The 16,438-nt window shown below is 42.9% G+C and overlaps 1 protein-coding gene across 3 annotated transcripts in view; it reads right to left on the bottom strand.

Moving 5' to 3' along the window:
* The window catches only part of Trpm6 (transient receptor potential cation channel subfamily M member 6), a 141,673-nt gene that overhangs the window by 77,752 nt on the left and 47,483 nt on the right, over window positions 1–16,438 (bottom strand). For all 3 annotated transcript variants that reach the window (XR_010047855.1, XM_063249709.1, XM_063249708.1), the window contains exons 14-19: window positions 14,983–15,123; window positions 12,612–12,746; window positions 10,838–11,118; window positions 8,936–9,164; window positions 4,405–4,557; window positions 471–617 (exon numbers count right to left, since the gene is read on the bottom strand). Coding sequence is in view for 2 of the 3 variants with exons in the window: in XM_063249709.1 (XP_063105779.1) it covers window positions 471–617; window positions 4,405–4,557; window positions 8,936–9,164; window positions 10,838–11,118; window positions 12,612–12,746; window positions 14,983–15,123 (1,086 nt within the window). In the remaining variant the exon portion in view is untranslated. The remainder of the gene's footprint in view (window positions 1–470; window positions 618–4,404; window positions 4,558–8,935; window positions 9,165–10,837; window positions 11,119–12,611; window positions 12,747–14,982; window positions 15,124–16,438) is intronic.

Below are 16,438 nucleotides of genomic sequence, written 5' to 3'. Positions count from 1 at the left end.
CATGGAGTCTGAGTCATTTTGAGGACTCCTTAAGGATATAACTCAAGTAAATCATTCTACCAAGTCATTTGCTTACATTTTTGTTCTTGGTTCCATGGTGACCAGATAGTTAATAGGTAGTATTGCTTCTGACTGTTTGTTTCCTTCCAATCTTAAAAATTTGATCCAGGAATGCTCACATTTTTGCTTTGCTAGCACAGCTCCAATGCCCAGTGTCAGTCACGCCGACTGCCAGCGCTCCCAGAAAGGAGGCGGTGCTGTTCTCAAGTTCCCACAGCACGTGAGCTCTGCTCTAGCTTCCCTCATCTTCCTCTGACTCTCCTCCCTGTCTCCTGTCTCATCCTCCCACCAATCTATACAACATTTCTAGACTTCTACTGCAGGTTGGTAAGTCAAGCGTATCACTACCAGTACTATCATTAGCCAAGAATTATCATTAATACAAAAGGCGCTGCCGCAAGGAGACCAACCGTGTAAAACCAAAACTTGACAATAGGGGCGCTGTAGAACTCATACACTTTCCTGGTCCAGGGAAGACTCTGGGGCTCACTCCTTAGATCAAAGTGCTGGTTTTCATCCAGTTTCTCATCAGGGCCCCTTTCCAAATCACTGTCTTTCTGAAAAATAAATGAACAAGCAATTTGTAGGGTGTAACTCCGTGGAGAAAGTTCATGCTTGTCTGGAGGTCCTGGGTTTTATCCCCAGCACCTCCACCAAGGTAACAGTGACGATTATGATGTGACGATGATTGAAATCATCATTTCTTAACTCAAAGGCTGAGAGGTAGACACCCAAAACATAATAAATGATGCATTATAAATGCAATGGGGCACCCAGTCCCCAAATTACAATCTGCAAGGAGAGAAAATTGCATTATTAGACTAAATCTCTGACCAGGTGAGGAATATAGGGCATTTCTAAGATGTAAGCTGAGTCTCCACTGATGAAATCCAAAATAAGAGTAGTTCTGAGGAATGAAAGTCAGTCAAATATGCCTGTTTGGGTTAATCTCACTTAGGAGTAATTAAGTCCTCATGAAATCACAAATGGATGACACATTTATTCCCGTCATACCAGACAACAGAACGGACATGCGTCCAGGAGGCCTCTTTTCCAAGTTGTAAGAAAGTCAGGTATGGTGTTCATTTTAGGGTTCTGACTTCAATTATTTAGATTAATGTGTCTCTGCCTAGAGCAGATGGCTCACTATGCTTTCAGAGTTTCCTGAACACCTGTAATTATGTCCAGGTATCTGCGCTGTATGTGCATCCTTCCAGGGAAAGAGTTAGCTCTTTCATCAGCATTTTTAGAATCTGTGCCAGTCCACAGGCAAAGCTCAAGCCGTGCAGGGGACAAGCAGTGAGCACCGGAGGCAGAGCAGAGGTCACCTGAGGATGCCTACACAGGACAGGCCTTCACAGGAGGAGAGGGGAGAGCAGAGCAGAAGCACTTTTAATCCAGTGGGCTTCAAAGGGAGAATACAGAAGAGATGAGGCAAGAGAGAGAGAGAGAGAGAGAGAAGAGGGGAGGGGAGGGGAGGGAAGAGGGGAAGAGGGTAGGTGGGTTATCCTACTTTGTAAGTTTTGATTTGTATTGGGAAATGCATTTATTTTAAAGTTTTAAAGCCAAATTTAAAGAAAAGGACATTCTGTGCCACCTCTCACACCAGCCCATTTCTTCAGTCTTGTCAAAAAAGCCCAACTCCAGTGTAAGACTTGCAAGATTAACAAGATTTTTTTCAAACCAGGATATGAATCAAATTTTGTCTGACCACAGTGTTTTGCAGGCTCTGGGCATCGGGCTGGGTGATCTTTGCTGCCTGATCTATTATCGCAAGGTACCTTTGAGATAGTGACTCAGAGCTGTAAGCACTGATAAGGTTCTGAACAGGTTAGAGCCAGCCTGGAATTAAAGTGGCTGGAAAACATCATCTAAGTCACCATTTACTGGTGACTCCCCTCCACTCCCATGTCAATACCACTTCAGAAAGATCCCAAAATCAATTTGAACAATGACCTTGTTATCACATAACTTCTCTTATTATTTTTTCTAAGAGTATTTCCTCGGGTCTCAAGGATTCTTCACACTTTGGAATACATTATAAAGGAAGGGCAGAAAGTTCTCGCCAAGCCTGTCCTCATGAGGCCAAGTGAAAGTATTTGTTCAGATTCAAGCTTTGATTTTTCCTTAGAAGAAGCTTAGCTAACTTTTATTCCATGCAACTCTCTCCCCCTTCCTTCCCTAACAGTATTGAGACACTGGCAAATACACAGAGTAAAACATTACAAAAATGATCAACTCCAATGCTCTGATAGACCTGATAGACTACTCCACTTTTCCAACATTTTTCATTAGATTTAGCAGCATGTCCAAGAGAGAGGCTATCTCTATTTTTCCAGTCACCAAGTCCCTTCAAGATGGCCTTGCCATGCCATCATCTCCTGCGTCACCTTTGCTATCTCCTCACCCATGTCCCATTTTCAACGATGCTCCATTGAAGATCTGTCGTTTTCTCTCCAAGTCTGTGTTCCCGGCCGGGCCGATGCCCCCATGACTTCCCCGCTACACAGATGCTGTGGCTTCCACCGCCCCAGCTCCAGCAGCCTTCTTGCTAACCTATCCTCTGCGCTGGAGGCAAAACCATTCTCCTGCCAGTCAAATCCTCTGGCTACACGTTCCATGGTTTTCCACTGAATCCTTCTTGAGACCCACAGAAGTCCTTCTCCTTTCCCAGCCATGCCTATGGATACTCACCCCCTCGCCAGACAAAACACACCCTTGGGAAGCTCGGCCAGGCCTTCTTACCTCCTGCTTCAGGGCCCCTACTCACAGCTTCCTTCTGCCAGAAGGCCTCCAGTCACAGCTCAGACAGCACCGCCAGCGTGAGGTTGTCACAAACCCCTGTGCTCTCCTGGTCCCTACTGAGGAGGGTCCCCATCTCCCACTCTGTTAACCCATTCTGCCATCTTCCCTCAAACTGTCATATGCCATGGTTTTAAAGGTTAGCAGCTGGGAAGAGGTAAACTTCCCTGGCAGCTATTTTGCCTACAGAAAGCTCAATAAAGTAAGGAGTTTTAGCTGAGTGCAAGGACGTACACCTACACCCCCATGGTCTCACAAGGCTAAGGCAGGAAGATCACTGATCAGCTGATCGGTGATAGTTGTTTAAGTTAGATTCAAAAGCTAAAGCCATTCCTAATAGAACAGACTTGGAACACTTTTGCAATGAACATTTTAAACTGAATTAGGGTGAATCCATGGGTATTCTGTCTGACGATGAACCCCATGGTGGTAGAGGCCACATCTGCCTTCGGTCACCCTGTTCCCTACGCCTTCTATCTGTGGCACGTAGAAGCAGGTGATGGAAAGCTCACTGATCAATGGATATGGCCACATCCAAACCACCTGGGTGGGAGACTGCTAACAGGACCACAGCCTACAGCCAAAATGTGATTTGTTCAGGGGACTGTGAGCATGTGACACCTTTTCTCACTGTTAAAAGCACACTTAATTGTCTTTCTCTGGATCTCTCCTTTGAGAAGGGCTGCTCAGGGCCATGCTTCAGCTCTCTACAGTTCCCTCAGTGTCTGAAGATAAATGTTGGGTAAACAGCTTTCTTCACTGTTCACTTAAGACAACTAAACCAGCCAAATGTGAACAATTAAACATGCAAAAACCACATAGAAATGGTCCACCTTACTGAAGCTATCTTCTAGCTGGTACAGTCACAGATGTGACATTTTAACTGGCCCAGATCTGCAAGAGGTGATTTCTGACACATTCCACAGATTTCAGAACATATTTGCCCTACTGGATTCTGAGACCTCCAGTAGGGAGGGGGAAAAGAAAGGAGGAAAGGGGAGAGGAAAAAAGACAGGCGGGGAGGGAGAGAGGGAGGCAGGCACGTATACCCAAAGGGGAGTGATACTTGAAACATTTCACAGCTGATCCGGCAGAGACAGCAACCCCTCAGAATGAGCACTCAACCAATCCCCAGCAGACGCAAGAGGGCAAAGTTGGCAGGATGTCAACACTGCCCACTTACAAATAAGGGTTTCAGGGTTGAGAGGCATTGCTCACCGCTGCCTGAGAGTAGTAATCTATTCCACTACTCAGAGTGGAAAACAAAACTTTGGACAGCTGTGAATATAATGAAGTCTGTAGTTTCGTCTTTTATTCCGCTGACTGATGGATGGTGGGCGACCAGGCAGAGAGGGCAGTGCCCAGGTGACCAGTTAGGGGCAGCCAAAACTAGCTGACTCATGTGCCCTTCCAGACTCATCACTGCACGGAACTGCAGCAAGAGACATTTGCAAGGGACCACTCCATGAACAGACATAGGGCTGTGTGTGTCTGTGGACCTCAACACCTCCAAAGCTCAATGTACTGGGCCACAGCACTGACCGGGCAAGCGCTTTCTTTGGTAGTGCTGGCGTTCTGCTCGGTGGAATACCATGTAAACTGGAAGTCCTGGGACTGCGGGACGTGCGACATCTCAGCTTTGCTTTTAAATTCCAGGGTCAAAATGGTGGGCGGTAAAAGAATACTTGTGATGATCTGTCAACGAAAACAAGATAGAGTAAGTAGTAGAAAATACACAAGATGTTTGCGCTATTCAAGGAAGAAAACTAAAAATTTAAGCACATATGAAAATATCTTATTCATGCTGGGCGTGCGATGCATGCCCATAAACCCAGCCCTCAGGAGGCTGAGGCAGGAGTATCCACGAGTTCAAGGCCAACCTGGGCTACACGGTGAGTCCAGGCCAGTCTGGACTATGTAGCAAGATGCTGTCTCAAAAAAAAAAAAAATCATATTCATTCTCCATTCAATTTATATCTTGGTTCTGAATATAACTTTTGACCCAGCAATTTCAGTTCTTTACATGTCTCCCTCAGAAATACCCATTTTGACACTGTATATGTGGATTAAACTGTCCACTGCAAAGTTAGGTGCAAAGCCAAAAACCTGGTGGTACCCTAACTGCCGCACATGACGGTGCTCTCTAGTTCCAGCACTCAAGTGGCTGAGGCAGAAGGACTGTGAGCTTGAGGCTAGTTTTGGCTGCATTGTCTGCAAAAACCAAAACCAAAACCAAAGTAAAATAAACAAAAAAGACCAAGTGACAACTTACAACTTACCCCTACACGGGGACAGCTAAAAAGGAACAACCTAACCATGGAATATAAACATGAAGCTGTGTATAATGGAAAGGTATCCATGCAATAGTAAGCTTCAAAAAGTAAACTACAGAACACTAGACAGCCAGGCGTGACCTACAGCTGTAATCTCAGCACTTGGAAGGCTGAGGCAGGAGGATCACCATGAGTTCAAAGCCAGCCTGGACTACCTAGTGACTTCAAGGCCATCCTGAACTATATAGTGAAACCTTGCCTCAAAAATAAACCAAACCAAAAATTTTAAACTTCTAAAAACCAAAAAACATTTAAAACTTTTTAAAACCAAAAATAAATAAATAAATAACACTATACACAGAAAAAATAGTCCATGTTGGTAAAAACAATTTTAGTTTTTAAACAAATATGCATCTAAAATTTAAAAACATATATCTCACAAGATTTTAATAATTTTTAAAGTTAAGTAGATACTGCCACATAAAACATAATTCATATTATAGGCCTATAAAGAATATAAACCAGATTTGTGGCACATACCTATAATCCTAGCACTCTGGGAGATTGAGGTAAGAGGATTGCAACTTTAAGCTCAACCTTTGCAAATTAGCAAGACCTTGTTTCAAAATAAAAATTAAGCTGAGGATATAGCTCAGCCCTAGTACCACAAAAAAATAAATTAAAAAACTTGCCTACAAAAGTATCGAGTTAGAACCACCACCAATCCTGCACAAATACTTTGCTAATAAGACCCAAAGAAAGGACAGACCCAAACATCTATGACTTTTTCATTATTTTGCTCTCATTTTGGGAATTATTAATATTCTTTTCAAGATAATTTTGACATTCAGTTTATATGGCCTCTTAGGTAATAGCTAAGAAGACTCACCCAGTCAGCTGCCAAACGCTCCCTCCGTGAAGCTCAAACTAAGTCTCAGTATTCTGAGATTTGGTGACCAAAAATAAGATTAAAGCAGTCATGCATGATTAAATAAACTGATGTCATATCCCTGTCAATCTTTGTTTTTCATGATGAAACGACCTCTCAATTGTTGTTTATAGGCAAAGACTCTCTAGACTTTCACTAATTCTGACAGAAGCTTGTGTGTGTTTTTTTTTCAGATGTAGAATCCAAAATACACATACCCTTCTAGGTCTGGAAAACAGCCACAGTTACCACGCTCAGGGGTAACTGACGAGGACTGGTTCCTAACCTGCTGCCTGGTGCCCTGTCCACTGCAGGACAGTGTGGAATAATACTCGTGAAATGCTTGTGAAAGAGTATAATACCATTATCAATGATACCAATAACCATTCGCAAAAGATGAGCTGGAGTCTAACACTGAAAGCACTTAAATAAGTTTCCCATCCACATAATGCGGCATGGTTTTCTGGCAATCTCACACGTCTGAAGTCAGTCTGACCGGGACAGCTTATGACTATTTGCAAATCCATTCCTAAAACACACGGGCTAAGCATAGACAAGCTAGGTTCTGGACACTAGAGAATCATGGTTTCCTGAAATTCAGAGACTGTATTAAATCACTGCACGTTTTGGGACAAAACATTTCATCTTACTCCACCAGTTTCATTTTTTACTATAAAGGAGCACACATTAGTTAGGCTCTCAGTCACAGTAAGTGTGGTACACGGAAGGATGCACAGGACACAGCTATGAGGAGCATAATTTCCCAGACTGTCCGCTATGTAATCCCCACTGTTCCCCCTGAGTATTTCAGCAGAGTGTTTGGCAGAGGGGACCACTTACACATCTGCTTCACCACCTCCCAGGCTGACATCAAGGCAGGTCAAAAAGAGACTTGTAGAAACAAACCCTCTCTGATTTACTGCTAAAGAAGAATCTGCATTAGAGTTTCACTGACATCTCTTTCATTTTGGTAATCTTCATCCACCAAAAACATATACTATAGAACAGACATTCTATGGTGGATATATTACATTTTTAAGGAAGAATTAAATTAAAATATCAAATGTAGTCCTACAGGACTGTTAATATTCATACCTGATCTCTTTTATCCACTTTCATAAGCATACGTATTTCTTTTTAAATTTTTATCAGTATACGCCAGTAACAGAGAATGAATATATTCTCCACGGGGCACTGGCATGTACATATCACGTCTTCATCCTCTTCCTTCCTCTTCCTCTCCTCTCCCTCTGGCCACTTCCCACTCTTACTTCTATAAAGTCAGTTTCCAAGTTTCCTATCATCTGTCTTTCTTCTTTGCTTTGTAAACTGTTTTTATTTTGGAGCCTGGTACGATAGTACAACCTATAAATCCAGCACTCAGCAAGCTGAGGCAGGAGGATTGCAGCCAGTTCAAGGCCAGCCAGGGCTACACAGTGAGTTCAAAGCCAGCATGAACAGCACAGTGAGTCCCTGTCTCAAAGCAACAGAAACAAATAAAAAAATACGCTGGGTTTCTCATATAAGAGAAGCCATCGTAAACACAGGTACTTCCTAAGGCTGAACTAACACTTTAGGGTAGGTTTTACATCAAAGATTAAATGTCTTCATCAGGTAATTCAATCACTCTTGCTAATTTAAAGTATTTGTGGAAAGAGCTAAAAAAATTTGGGGGTGGTTAGTGGCTTTAAAGCATGCTTAAGAGGGGCTGTGGATATAGCTCAGTGGCACAGTGCCTGCCTGGCAAGCACAAGGCTGTGAGTTTGATCTCTGATATGAAAAGAAAACAAGAAAACGCACTTAGGGGTAACTTTACGAAATACCCTGAAACACACTGGATGGGCAGCAAAGACAACACTGAATGTGTTTACTGCCTGTTAGTATTATGTTTTGTTTCTTTCTTGGTGCTGGGGACTGAACCCAGAGCCCCATGAAAATGAAGTACGCACGCCACCTGTGATCTCCATGCCTGGGCTCGGTTCACCCTCTGAACTGAGAACAATCTCACTAACACTGCAGCATCATCTGCTCAGAGGTGTCAGGGATGCTGGCACACTGTGCTAACAGGGCACCGCGCCAGCTCCTCAGGCCTCCTACCCACTTCTGCTCACACGAGCGTCTTTGCTGTGGACTCCAAGAGAGGAACAAGTACGCCCTCAGTTAAAAAGCAATGGGGCACCGAGAAACCCAGGGGCCTCCAGATGTGCTCTGGGCCCACCCCAGCTCCCTGGGACAGGACACTCGCTGGTTTCCCCGAGACCATCCCGCCGGAGCCAGATTTTAAGAATGGAGCACAGTTACTTTTCCTTTTTGAGCAGTTTCTCCCCCTTACACAGTATTTACTGCAGGTTTTGGATCATATATCTCTTTTCAGTCCCTTGCACTAGAGAGACAATACGGTATTTACACGTGAGTTTGATTTACTTCATTTATGAGTATGGTCTCAAGTCGCATCCATTTACTTACAAAAGTCTTGATGCAATCTTTCTTTATAGCTGAGTAGTACTTCATAGTATAAAGATACCACATCAAGAGGAAAAGTAACTAGGATGGGGAAAGGAGGAAAGAAGGAAGGGAAAAAGAAAAGACATTGATGGCTAAAATAGCTATGCTACTAACTGTGTTAGCTACTGGAAAAGAACAGCCAATATTCACATCACTAGATCAATTCTGCATGTCTATATCTGCTATTCTAAGCAACCCTTTTAAAGGTAACAACATGCACTATTACAACCACTGTCAAATTCCTACCTCTTGTTTTGTAAACCTATGCTGTTGCTGTCCTGGGTTCGCTGTTGTTGCTCGCCTGTCTTTTGCTTTCTGTCCTCTTCCCTGTGACCTAACTGACTCTCACCGCGGCCAGCCCACGCACCTTCAGCCAGGCGTGCTTCCGCAGCTTCAGCCGCCCCACCCACATGTCAGTCAGCAGCATCTGCGTGCAGGAGTGCGAGACGAAAGGGCGCAGCCCCCCAGACGCCGCCAGCTTCAGGCAGGTGGAATTGCTCCAGTTCTTAAGTTCGTAGGTCAAGAGCTTCATGGCCATGGGCTCGTTCTGCTTAAATGCTTTTTCCAGCACGTCCAGGGCCAACTGGCCAAACTCCCTGTAAGCAGCAGTGAGGATTGGAGAAAAACATGATGCGGGGAGCCCCAGAGACCCTCTAAAAGGTGAGACTCCGAAAATGCCAGTTCATCTGGCTTTATTAAAAACAAACGAACAGCAATTCAAAAGTCTCAGTCTGGGCCGGAGATACAGCTCAGCAGCCCAGCGCCTGCCTGGCAAACGCAAGATCCTGATTTCAATTCCTAGTACCAAAACACATATCTTGGTCTGCAAAAGCTAAAAGGGTGACATATTAGCAAAGTAATTCTCCCCCCTTTCATGAGGGAACACAGTTGGGGTATTTTCACAATAGCAGTCAGAACATAGCTCACACTTGAGATGTCAGAAGGCACCTCACACCATGCGAATCATGACACGGGTTGGTATGTGGCCTCCTGAAAGCCTTACCAGAGAACTTTCCAAATGAAAGCATTGTTCCTTCTAGGGAAAATTGTTGGGTCTTATTTTTTTCTCATATTTTACAAAACGTCTTGATAATTTAACAAGTTAGATCTCGAGAGACACTCTTGGGAAATTTTCCATGAGGTTATCTCCTCTGAAGAAGCTTTCATCCTCGGGATTTTTTTTCAAAATCAAGGTTATACAATAGCTTTCATTATCGCTAAGCTTCTTTTCTTTCCTTACTGCCATAACACTGTACCAATCAAAAAGCCAAAAGTACAGTACTTTTTTACCTTTGCCAGCTCTACCATTACTCTGTAGTTCTTTAATATAATGCAACTACTTGTTTTCCCCGCCAGGGAGACATAAAGCAAACAAAACCTCTTAATTTAACTTAGGGTCAAAGGATTTCGGAGTCGAAGGGACTTTCAACACCATTCATCCCAAGAACATTTACTACAGTTAAGAAACTGAAGCTCTTAACCTCACTCTAGAGAAGCTCCATCACTTCTTAACCTTTGGGCTAAAATCAAACTAAAGCTCAGAAATGTGGACAACTAGTCAGCTGGGCTTGTCAGTAGTCAGCTAGACGTAGGGCCCAGCTGTCCTGACCTCAAGTCCTCTCTTTCTTATATTCCACGAAGTTCCTTAAAACCCTCTCAATACAACAGTCCATGAAATGCACCATGTCACACTTAGCACTGGGGGTCACTTGGATGGCCTAAATGAGGGGCTGTCTAGAGACCACCTAAGGCATTTGTGATGTCTGTGTGGAGGTCAGTGTGTAAACCCAAGTGGCTGGAGGGAGGATTTATCCTCCAAGCAAGTGGACACCACCTAAACTGCCAGGGGCCCAGGGAGAACAAATGCAAAAGCCAACCGGTCTCTGCCCCTCAAGAACTGGCACGTGTTTATTTCCTGCATTGGACATCAACAGTCCAAAGTCTCTAGCTTTTGGATTTCAAGACACAGCAGCAGCAGCAGTAGCCCACAGCCTCCCCTGGCTTGTCAGCTGTCACCTTGAACTAAGAGTTACACTGCAGAATGTCCTGGCCCCCAGGTCTTTGAATTTGGACTAAGCCAAGCTAAGGATCTGCAGCCTTCGGGCAGCCTGTCCAGGGACTGCTCGGTCACAATAATCACACCATCAACGCCCTAGTGAATCCTCTCTCATGCATGTGTACCTACACATGGCAATCACTAAGTAGTGACCACACAAACTCTAGAGTGAGGGAAAGAAAAGTATCTCAATGTGCCAACAGGGACTCTTACTTTGAGTAACTTTTCAGCTCCTCGGAGGTGTCGTCCACCATGTTGCTCTCCTTAGCTTCATGGGCCATTGCTCTGTAGAGGATACAAGCAATCACAGCCTTCACTGTGGCCTCCGTACCGCGCTGCCAAAAGAACATAGCCATCTTCTGCCTCTTCATTAGCACTGCCCAAACCAGCAGGTCATTGTACGGGTAAGTAAAGCCAATGGACTCAAGGTCAGCTGGTACATCTAGTCTTTCTTTTGACTTGTGCCTAGATTTGTGAGGGACCCCAGATTTTTCCTGTCAAAAAGCAAAATAGGAAAAAGTTTCAAATACTGGGGTACATAACATTTTATCTAATATAACACACATGGCAATAACCTACGACATTTTTAAAAATCATTACTAGAGAGATGAAAATGTCATAGGACTTATAAACTAGGAAGCAGAATTGAAATTTGTTATGGCAATCTACTTCCTATTGTAATTAAGAGATATGGATATATGAGAATTAGTTTAATTAATTAAATTAACAGCACAATTTAAATCAGTATTGCTTTAGGACATACCCAGTAACTATACTTTTGATTTCTCAGGGTAATGGGTTCAAGTAGCACATTGCATAAGTGAGAATTTTCTTTAAAATCCTAACCTCAACTTAGCAAAGAGATTCATTTCTTCCCCTTGGAAGCAATGTCACGCGTGTTGCTGACTTGCAAACTACATTGCTTTACGTCTCCTTTTTCTAAGTCTCTCGTGAGGCCGATAATATTGAAGTGCTCTCTCCCTGGTAAGCTCAGCCTTTGCAGCTCATCACAGATGCCACTCTAGCCCCATGTGCATCACTTCCTAGGTCTGTATTTTGCTAGCCTTCATACTGCCCTATGCTATTACCTTGGGGACAGGGGACCATTTCTCAGTCCTCGTGACTGTCTCTACCTGCCCGCACTCCAAATTTAACCAAGTAGTTGGTATAATGCCTGAAAAATAATAAAGGCTCAAAAATTACTCTTTGTATTTGGAGGGACCACAGCAAAACAACTATACTCTGTTTTCTGGATTTCCATAAATAAAGGGACCCTAAGCTCATTAATGATGACCAAGGATGACCAGTTCTCTTTCCATTCCAGGATCCACAGAGAGCAAACCTTTCTCAGCTAATCTGGTAACTATTTATTAAATGGAAGCTCTTAGACAAAAGCATTTATTCCTCAAAGAAAGTGGGTTTGGGGGAGTCAGGAGGAAGAGGAATATCCACGTTGTACAAATGTGTGCGTGAAAGCTACACATACACACACGTGTGCACACACACACACACACACACACTTGTTATCACCGTCATACTATAACATGAGACTAAAGTGTATTTCAAGAAAATCTCTGAAGGGAAACAGAAGTTACAAAGGGGCAGTTTGAGAGGACGGAGGAAAATGAAATAGCCCTCACACCCAGCTGGTGTTGGGGCAAGGAAGAAAAGGGTGCGGTGTTGAGCTAAAGATTACCGTGTTTGATACCATTGTGTATGCTGCTTGCCTGAGTCACTGGACAGGGCAGAGTGGGAACAAGGAAGGAAACTGAGGGGCTAGATGCTCGCTCAGTCGCCAGTGCTGTGTCATGGGCCTTTGTTCTCTGTCAGTGGAGGACAGCGCTGTTTTACGTCTTTGACCTGTACCACCTGTTTATGGCGCTTGTAAATGTTTCCTCTATTTGTACCTCTCTTCCTCCAGCATTAAATAAAGTCTCACTCTGCAAAACACATTGTTGCTTCCAACTCTAGGAGCAAGGCATGGTACCTTGGGCTGGTAAGGTTGGGCCATTCTGAAGAACTGGGAATGCAGTGTGCTTTCTGTGGACTCTCTTCTACTTTCCGAGGAGCGCCTCCGGTAAAGTGGGTGCTGGGAAAAGCTCGGAGCCAAGCTGGTCACACTCTGCATGTGTCATTATTCAGTGTTTTAAAGAAAACAATAAGAGAAAAAGAGTAGACAATAAAATGAATGTGGAATATAATGTTGTTTCTTAGCAAATATCCAATGATTCTGTCTCTCATCCATGATTAGTAATTAATTTCCCTGGAAACTAATTATTCACCCAATAAGAGTCTCTCATGATCGCCTTCTCATGCACACTGTTATTTCCTAGCATCTCAGGGAACACACTCCTTTGCTCCCTGTTCTATGCCTGCATTCCACTGCCATGTGGAAATCCCATCACCATCAATGGATGTTCTATCTTTAGAAGTGCAAAGCAAATAACCAAGATTTATGTTTCTGATAAGAGAAAGTTCCCATTCACAAGTGGCTCCAAAACCAAGATGAAGTGAGAAAGTATGGAATTTCTCCAGGTGTCCTATAATATCTCCACTGCAGTTCCAATGGTTAGGTGCAATAACAGCGTAAGACACTGCTATCAGCATAAAGTTTTCACTGATGAGAAACATTCTTAAAAGGACTGACATAAATTTGTAAGATGTAAACTACAAATTTGAAACTGCTCTATATATACTCGATTTCTGTTGTATAAATAAAAGTTAGACATAGAAATAATGAGCTCAAGACCCAAAACATTATCGTTATTATTGAGGCATAGAATTAATAGTTATCCTTGGGGCCAAGAGCTATAATGACTATTATCACCTAAGGTTACTCAGTCCCCACTATGCACCAGGAGTGTGGACTCTTCAAATATTATATGACTAATTCTTCTAACAAGTTTATGAAAGGAATAGTAATATTTCCACTTTTTAGGTTAGGAAGCTGATGTTCAAGATTGCACACAGTTATGGTTAGGGTCCAAAATTTCCTTTAAAAAGACTCATTGTGTTGAAGGATTGGTTGCTGGTGAGCTGTTGGGAATGAATGGATTATTCCAGCTCTGTCTTCATCAGTGGAGTGATCCATTGATCAGCTCACGATGTGACAGCATTATTAGTGGGAAGTGATGGAAATGGAGATGCAGCCAGCTGAAGGAAGGAGATCATGGAGAGATGACACTGGAGCTCCATCTGGTCCCCCATCCTTTCTTCTCCAAATCTATCCCTCATCCTCTGTTTCCCAACTGCCAGGAGGAGAGCAGCTTTGCCTCATCACACTTTCTGCCCTGATGCTATGCTTCATCTGAGATCCACCACTGTTGAATAGCTAACCATGGACTGAATCTCTGAAACCATGAGCCAAACTAAATCTCTCCTCCTTTAAGTCTATTCATGTCAGTCACAGTGAGGGAAAGCTGATGAATATATACGCCTACAAGGAACAGCACTAAGATTCAATCTCAGATCTCTCAGACCACTGCACTTGTGACTGTTCTAACCATGAAGCAGTCCTACTCCACTGACACATAATGGGGGAAGTGGCTAATTTCGTACTGGTGGCCCCCAAGGGGAACCTCTGTAGCAAGCTCAATCCTGGGCTGCACAAGACCACGGTCTCTTAACACCACAGGACAGACCTCACAGAGATGGATATTTCCTCTAAATGAAGCATCTTTCACTTCCTAAAGCCAAGTGGTGTTTCACTTTTGCTTCTTTAAAAATAACGGCCGCATGGTCCATGCTCTTGGTGTGATCTCTTTGCAAGAAATACATCCTGGCTTCTGCAAACTGCGTCCATGCCTGTTCTTGCTCTTCTCTCAACTAAACGCCCGAAACTTCCTTTGCTAACACTGACCTCAATTTCCAATAACAATCAGGCTCCTTCAGCTCCTACTATGTACTGATAATTTTAAGAAACAAGTAATGTTTTCTCTGCTGATCTACTAAGCAACTCTAGTCCTACATCCTTAAAGTAGTTATTCATAAATACATTTCTGGCTGGTTATTCATAAACCTGTTTCTTCTCAGTGTCTAGATGCCTGATCCTTACGCTTATTCCACGCCTGCATGCCAGCCCTCAGCACCGTACTCTGCACATGGCAGTTTCCAACCCTGCACAAATAGGATTTCCAGGTATGATTACTAATTATCGTTACTTTCACTAAGGTACTCTCTTTATTTTTCCAGTAGTACTAGAGATTTAAACCAGGGCCTTCACATTGTTACAGCTCCCCACTCTGACCCCTTTTTTTAAAAGACACTGCCTAACTAAATAGCTAAACTCCCCTGACCAACCCTAACATTGAGATCCTCCTGCCTCAGTTTCCCAAGTAGCTGAGATTCAATCGTGTTACCTTGCGTTTTCTGTAGAGGGGGTTGTACAGGATCCTGAAAGTTTTCCTAGTGTAGCTGCTGCGGTAGGCTCCACCAATAAGGTACTCTATTACCAGTCCAATGTCAATCAGTGTTATTTTATAGCCAGAAAGGAGGGTATGCTGTAATAAAAACATGCAGTGAATTAAAGCTCTCAGATCTCTTTTTCTGTCTCATTTTCCATGCTATCAAAACCAAATTAACTGCTCAGAAATAAATTTTTTCAGCATCTTTACAAACTGATCAATTAATATGGCTAGCTATTGATATAATGTCCTTGCTCAGAAGTGAAAAGGTCTTAGCCTTAATATGCTTTACAGTTTCACAGATATCAAATATATTCTTACATCAGTGTGCTTTCTTTACCTCTCCCTCTATTTCCCTCTCCCTATTATGCAGGCAAACATACGTACATATGTATTTGAATACATTTAAATCTAATATAAAAATTGATTTCAAATGCAAATTAGTTAACTACAGAAGTAAAATCATGATGTATACAGTGAATGTATTTCATCCAAAATTAAGACTGGGTTAACTTTTTTCTTTGTTTTGTTTTTTGTTTGTTTATTTGTTTTGGTACCAGGAATGAAACTCAGGACCGTGCACTTGCCAGCGAGGCACTTACACCTCCGAGTTACATCCCTGGACCAGCCTGGGTTACCTTTCCACCTCACTGTTGAAATGGCTGTAACCCTTTCCACCATGCGGGCTGCACTTTATGTGAAAGAGAAACAGGGAAGGAAGTACAGCAAATAAAAACAGGTCAAAGAGCTGTGATATCAGATGGTCAGGTTATGCCAAGACAAATGTTTTGGCTGATAGAAGAGCTAAGAGTTAGACTTTCAAGAGCTTGGGTTTTAGTCTACAGGAAAACTGTTTTGACCCCTTAAACAGATGTCACATGACAACTCTTTATAGCTGTGCCCTTCTGAACTGCTATTCAGGACGTTTTTAGAGCCAAATACTCTAAAACTGACATCCTGGGAATAACACTCACACAGCTACGAACAAGAAACTAAACTGTGTACATGTGTGTATAATTTTCCTTTTCCACATTTTATAATTTATGTTTTCAAATAGGAACAGAACTAATTCTTATCTGCTGCTAAGTCCCTTTCTCTTCCATTTATGATGATAGAGTTAGAGGAAATAATTTAAGGAAAACCATTTTGATATAGCATAAATCAAAAGTACACTAAGCTCACATGAGCATGGATATTTTTGCTCACTGTTACCCTGTATTTATCACTATTTTGAAATTTTGGGGGTTTTTTTTCTCTTTAAAATAAATTTGTTGGAAGAGAAAAGTCAGCACCTCCTGAGAATCGGCCATCTGGGACTGGGAGGACCAAACCAGAAGCGAAGCAACCAGCCTTTCTGATAAACCGTGCAACCACGAAGCTTCCAGAAAGAGGACAGTCAGCACCTCCCATG

Source organism: Cavia porcellus, unplaced genomic scaffold (genome assembly GCF_034190915.1).
Source record: "Cavia porcellus strain 051 isolate PalLab524CR breed Dunkin Hartley unplaced genomic scaffold, mCavPor4.1 scaffold_1, whole genome shotgun sequence".
Classification (NCBI taxonomy): Eukaryota; Metazoa; Chordata; class Mammalia; order Rodentia; family Caviidae; genus Cavia; species Cavia porcellus.
This window is presented reverse-complemented; position numbering and strand designations above follow the sequence as displayed.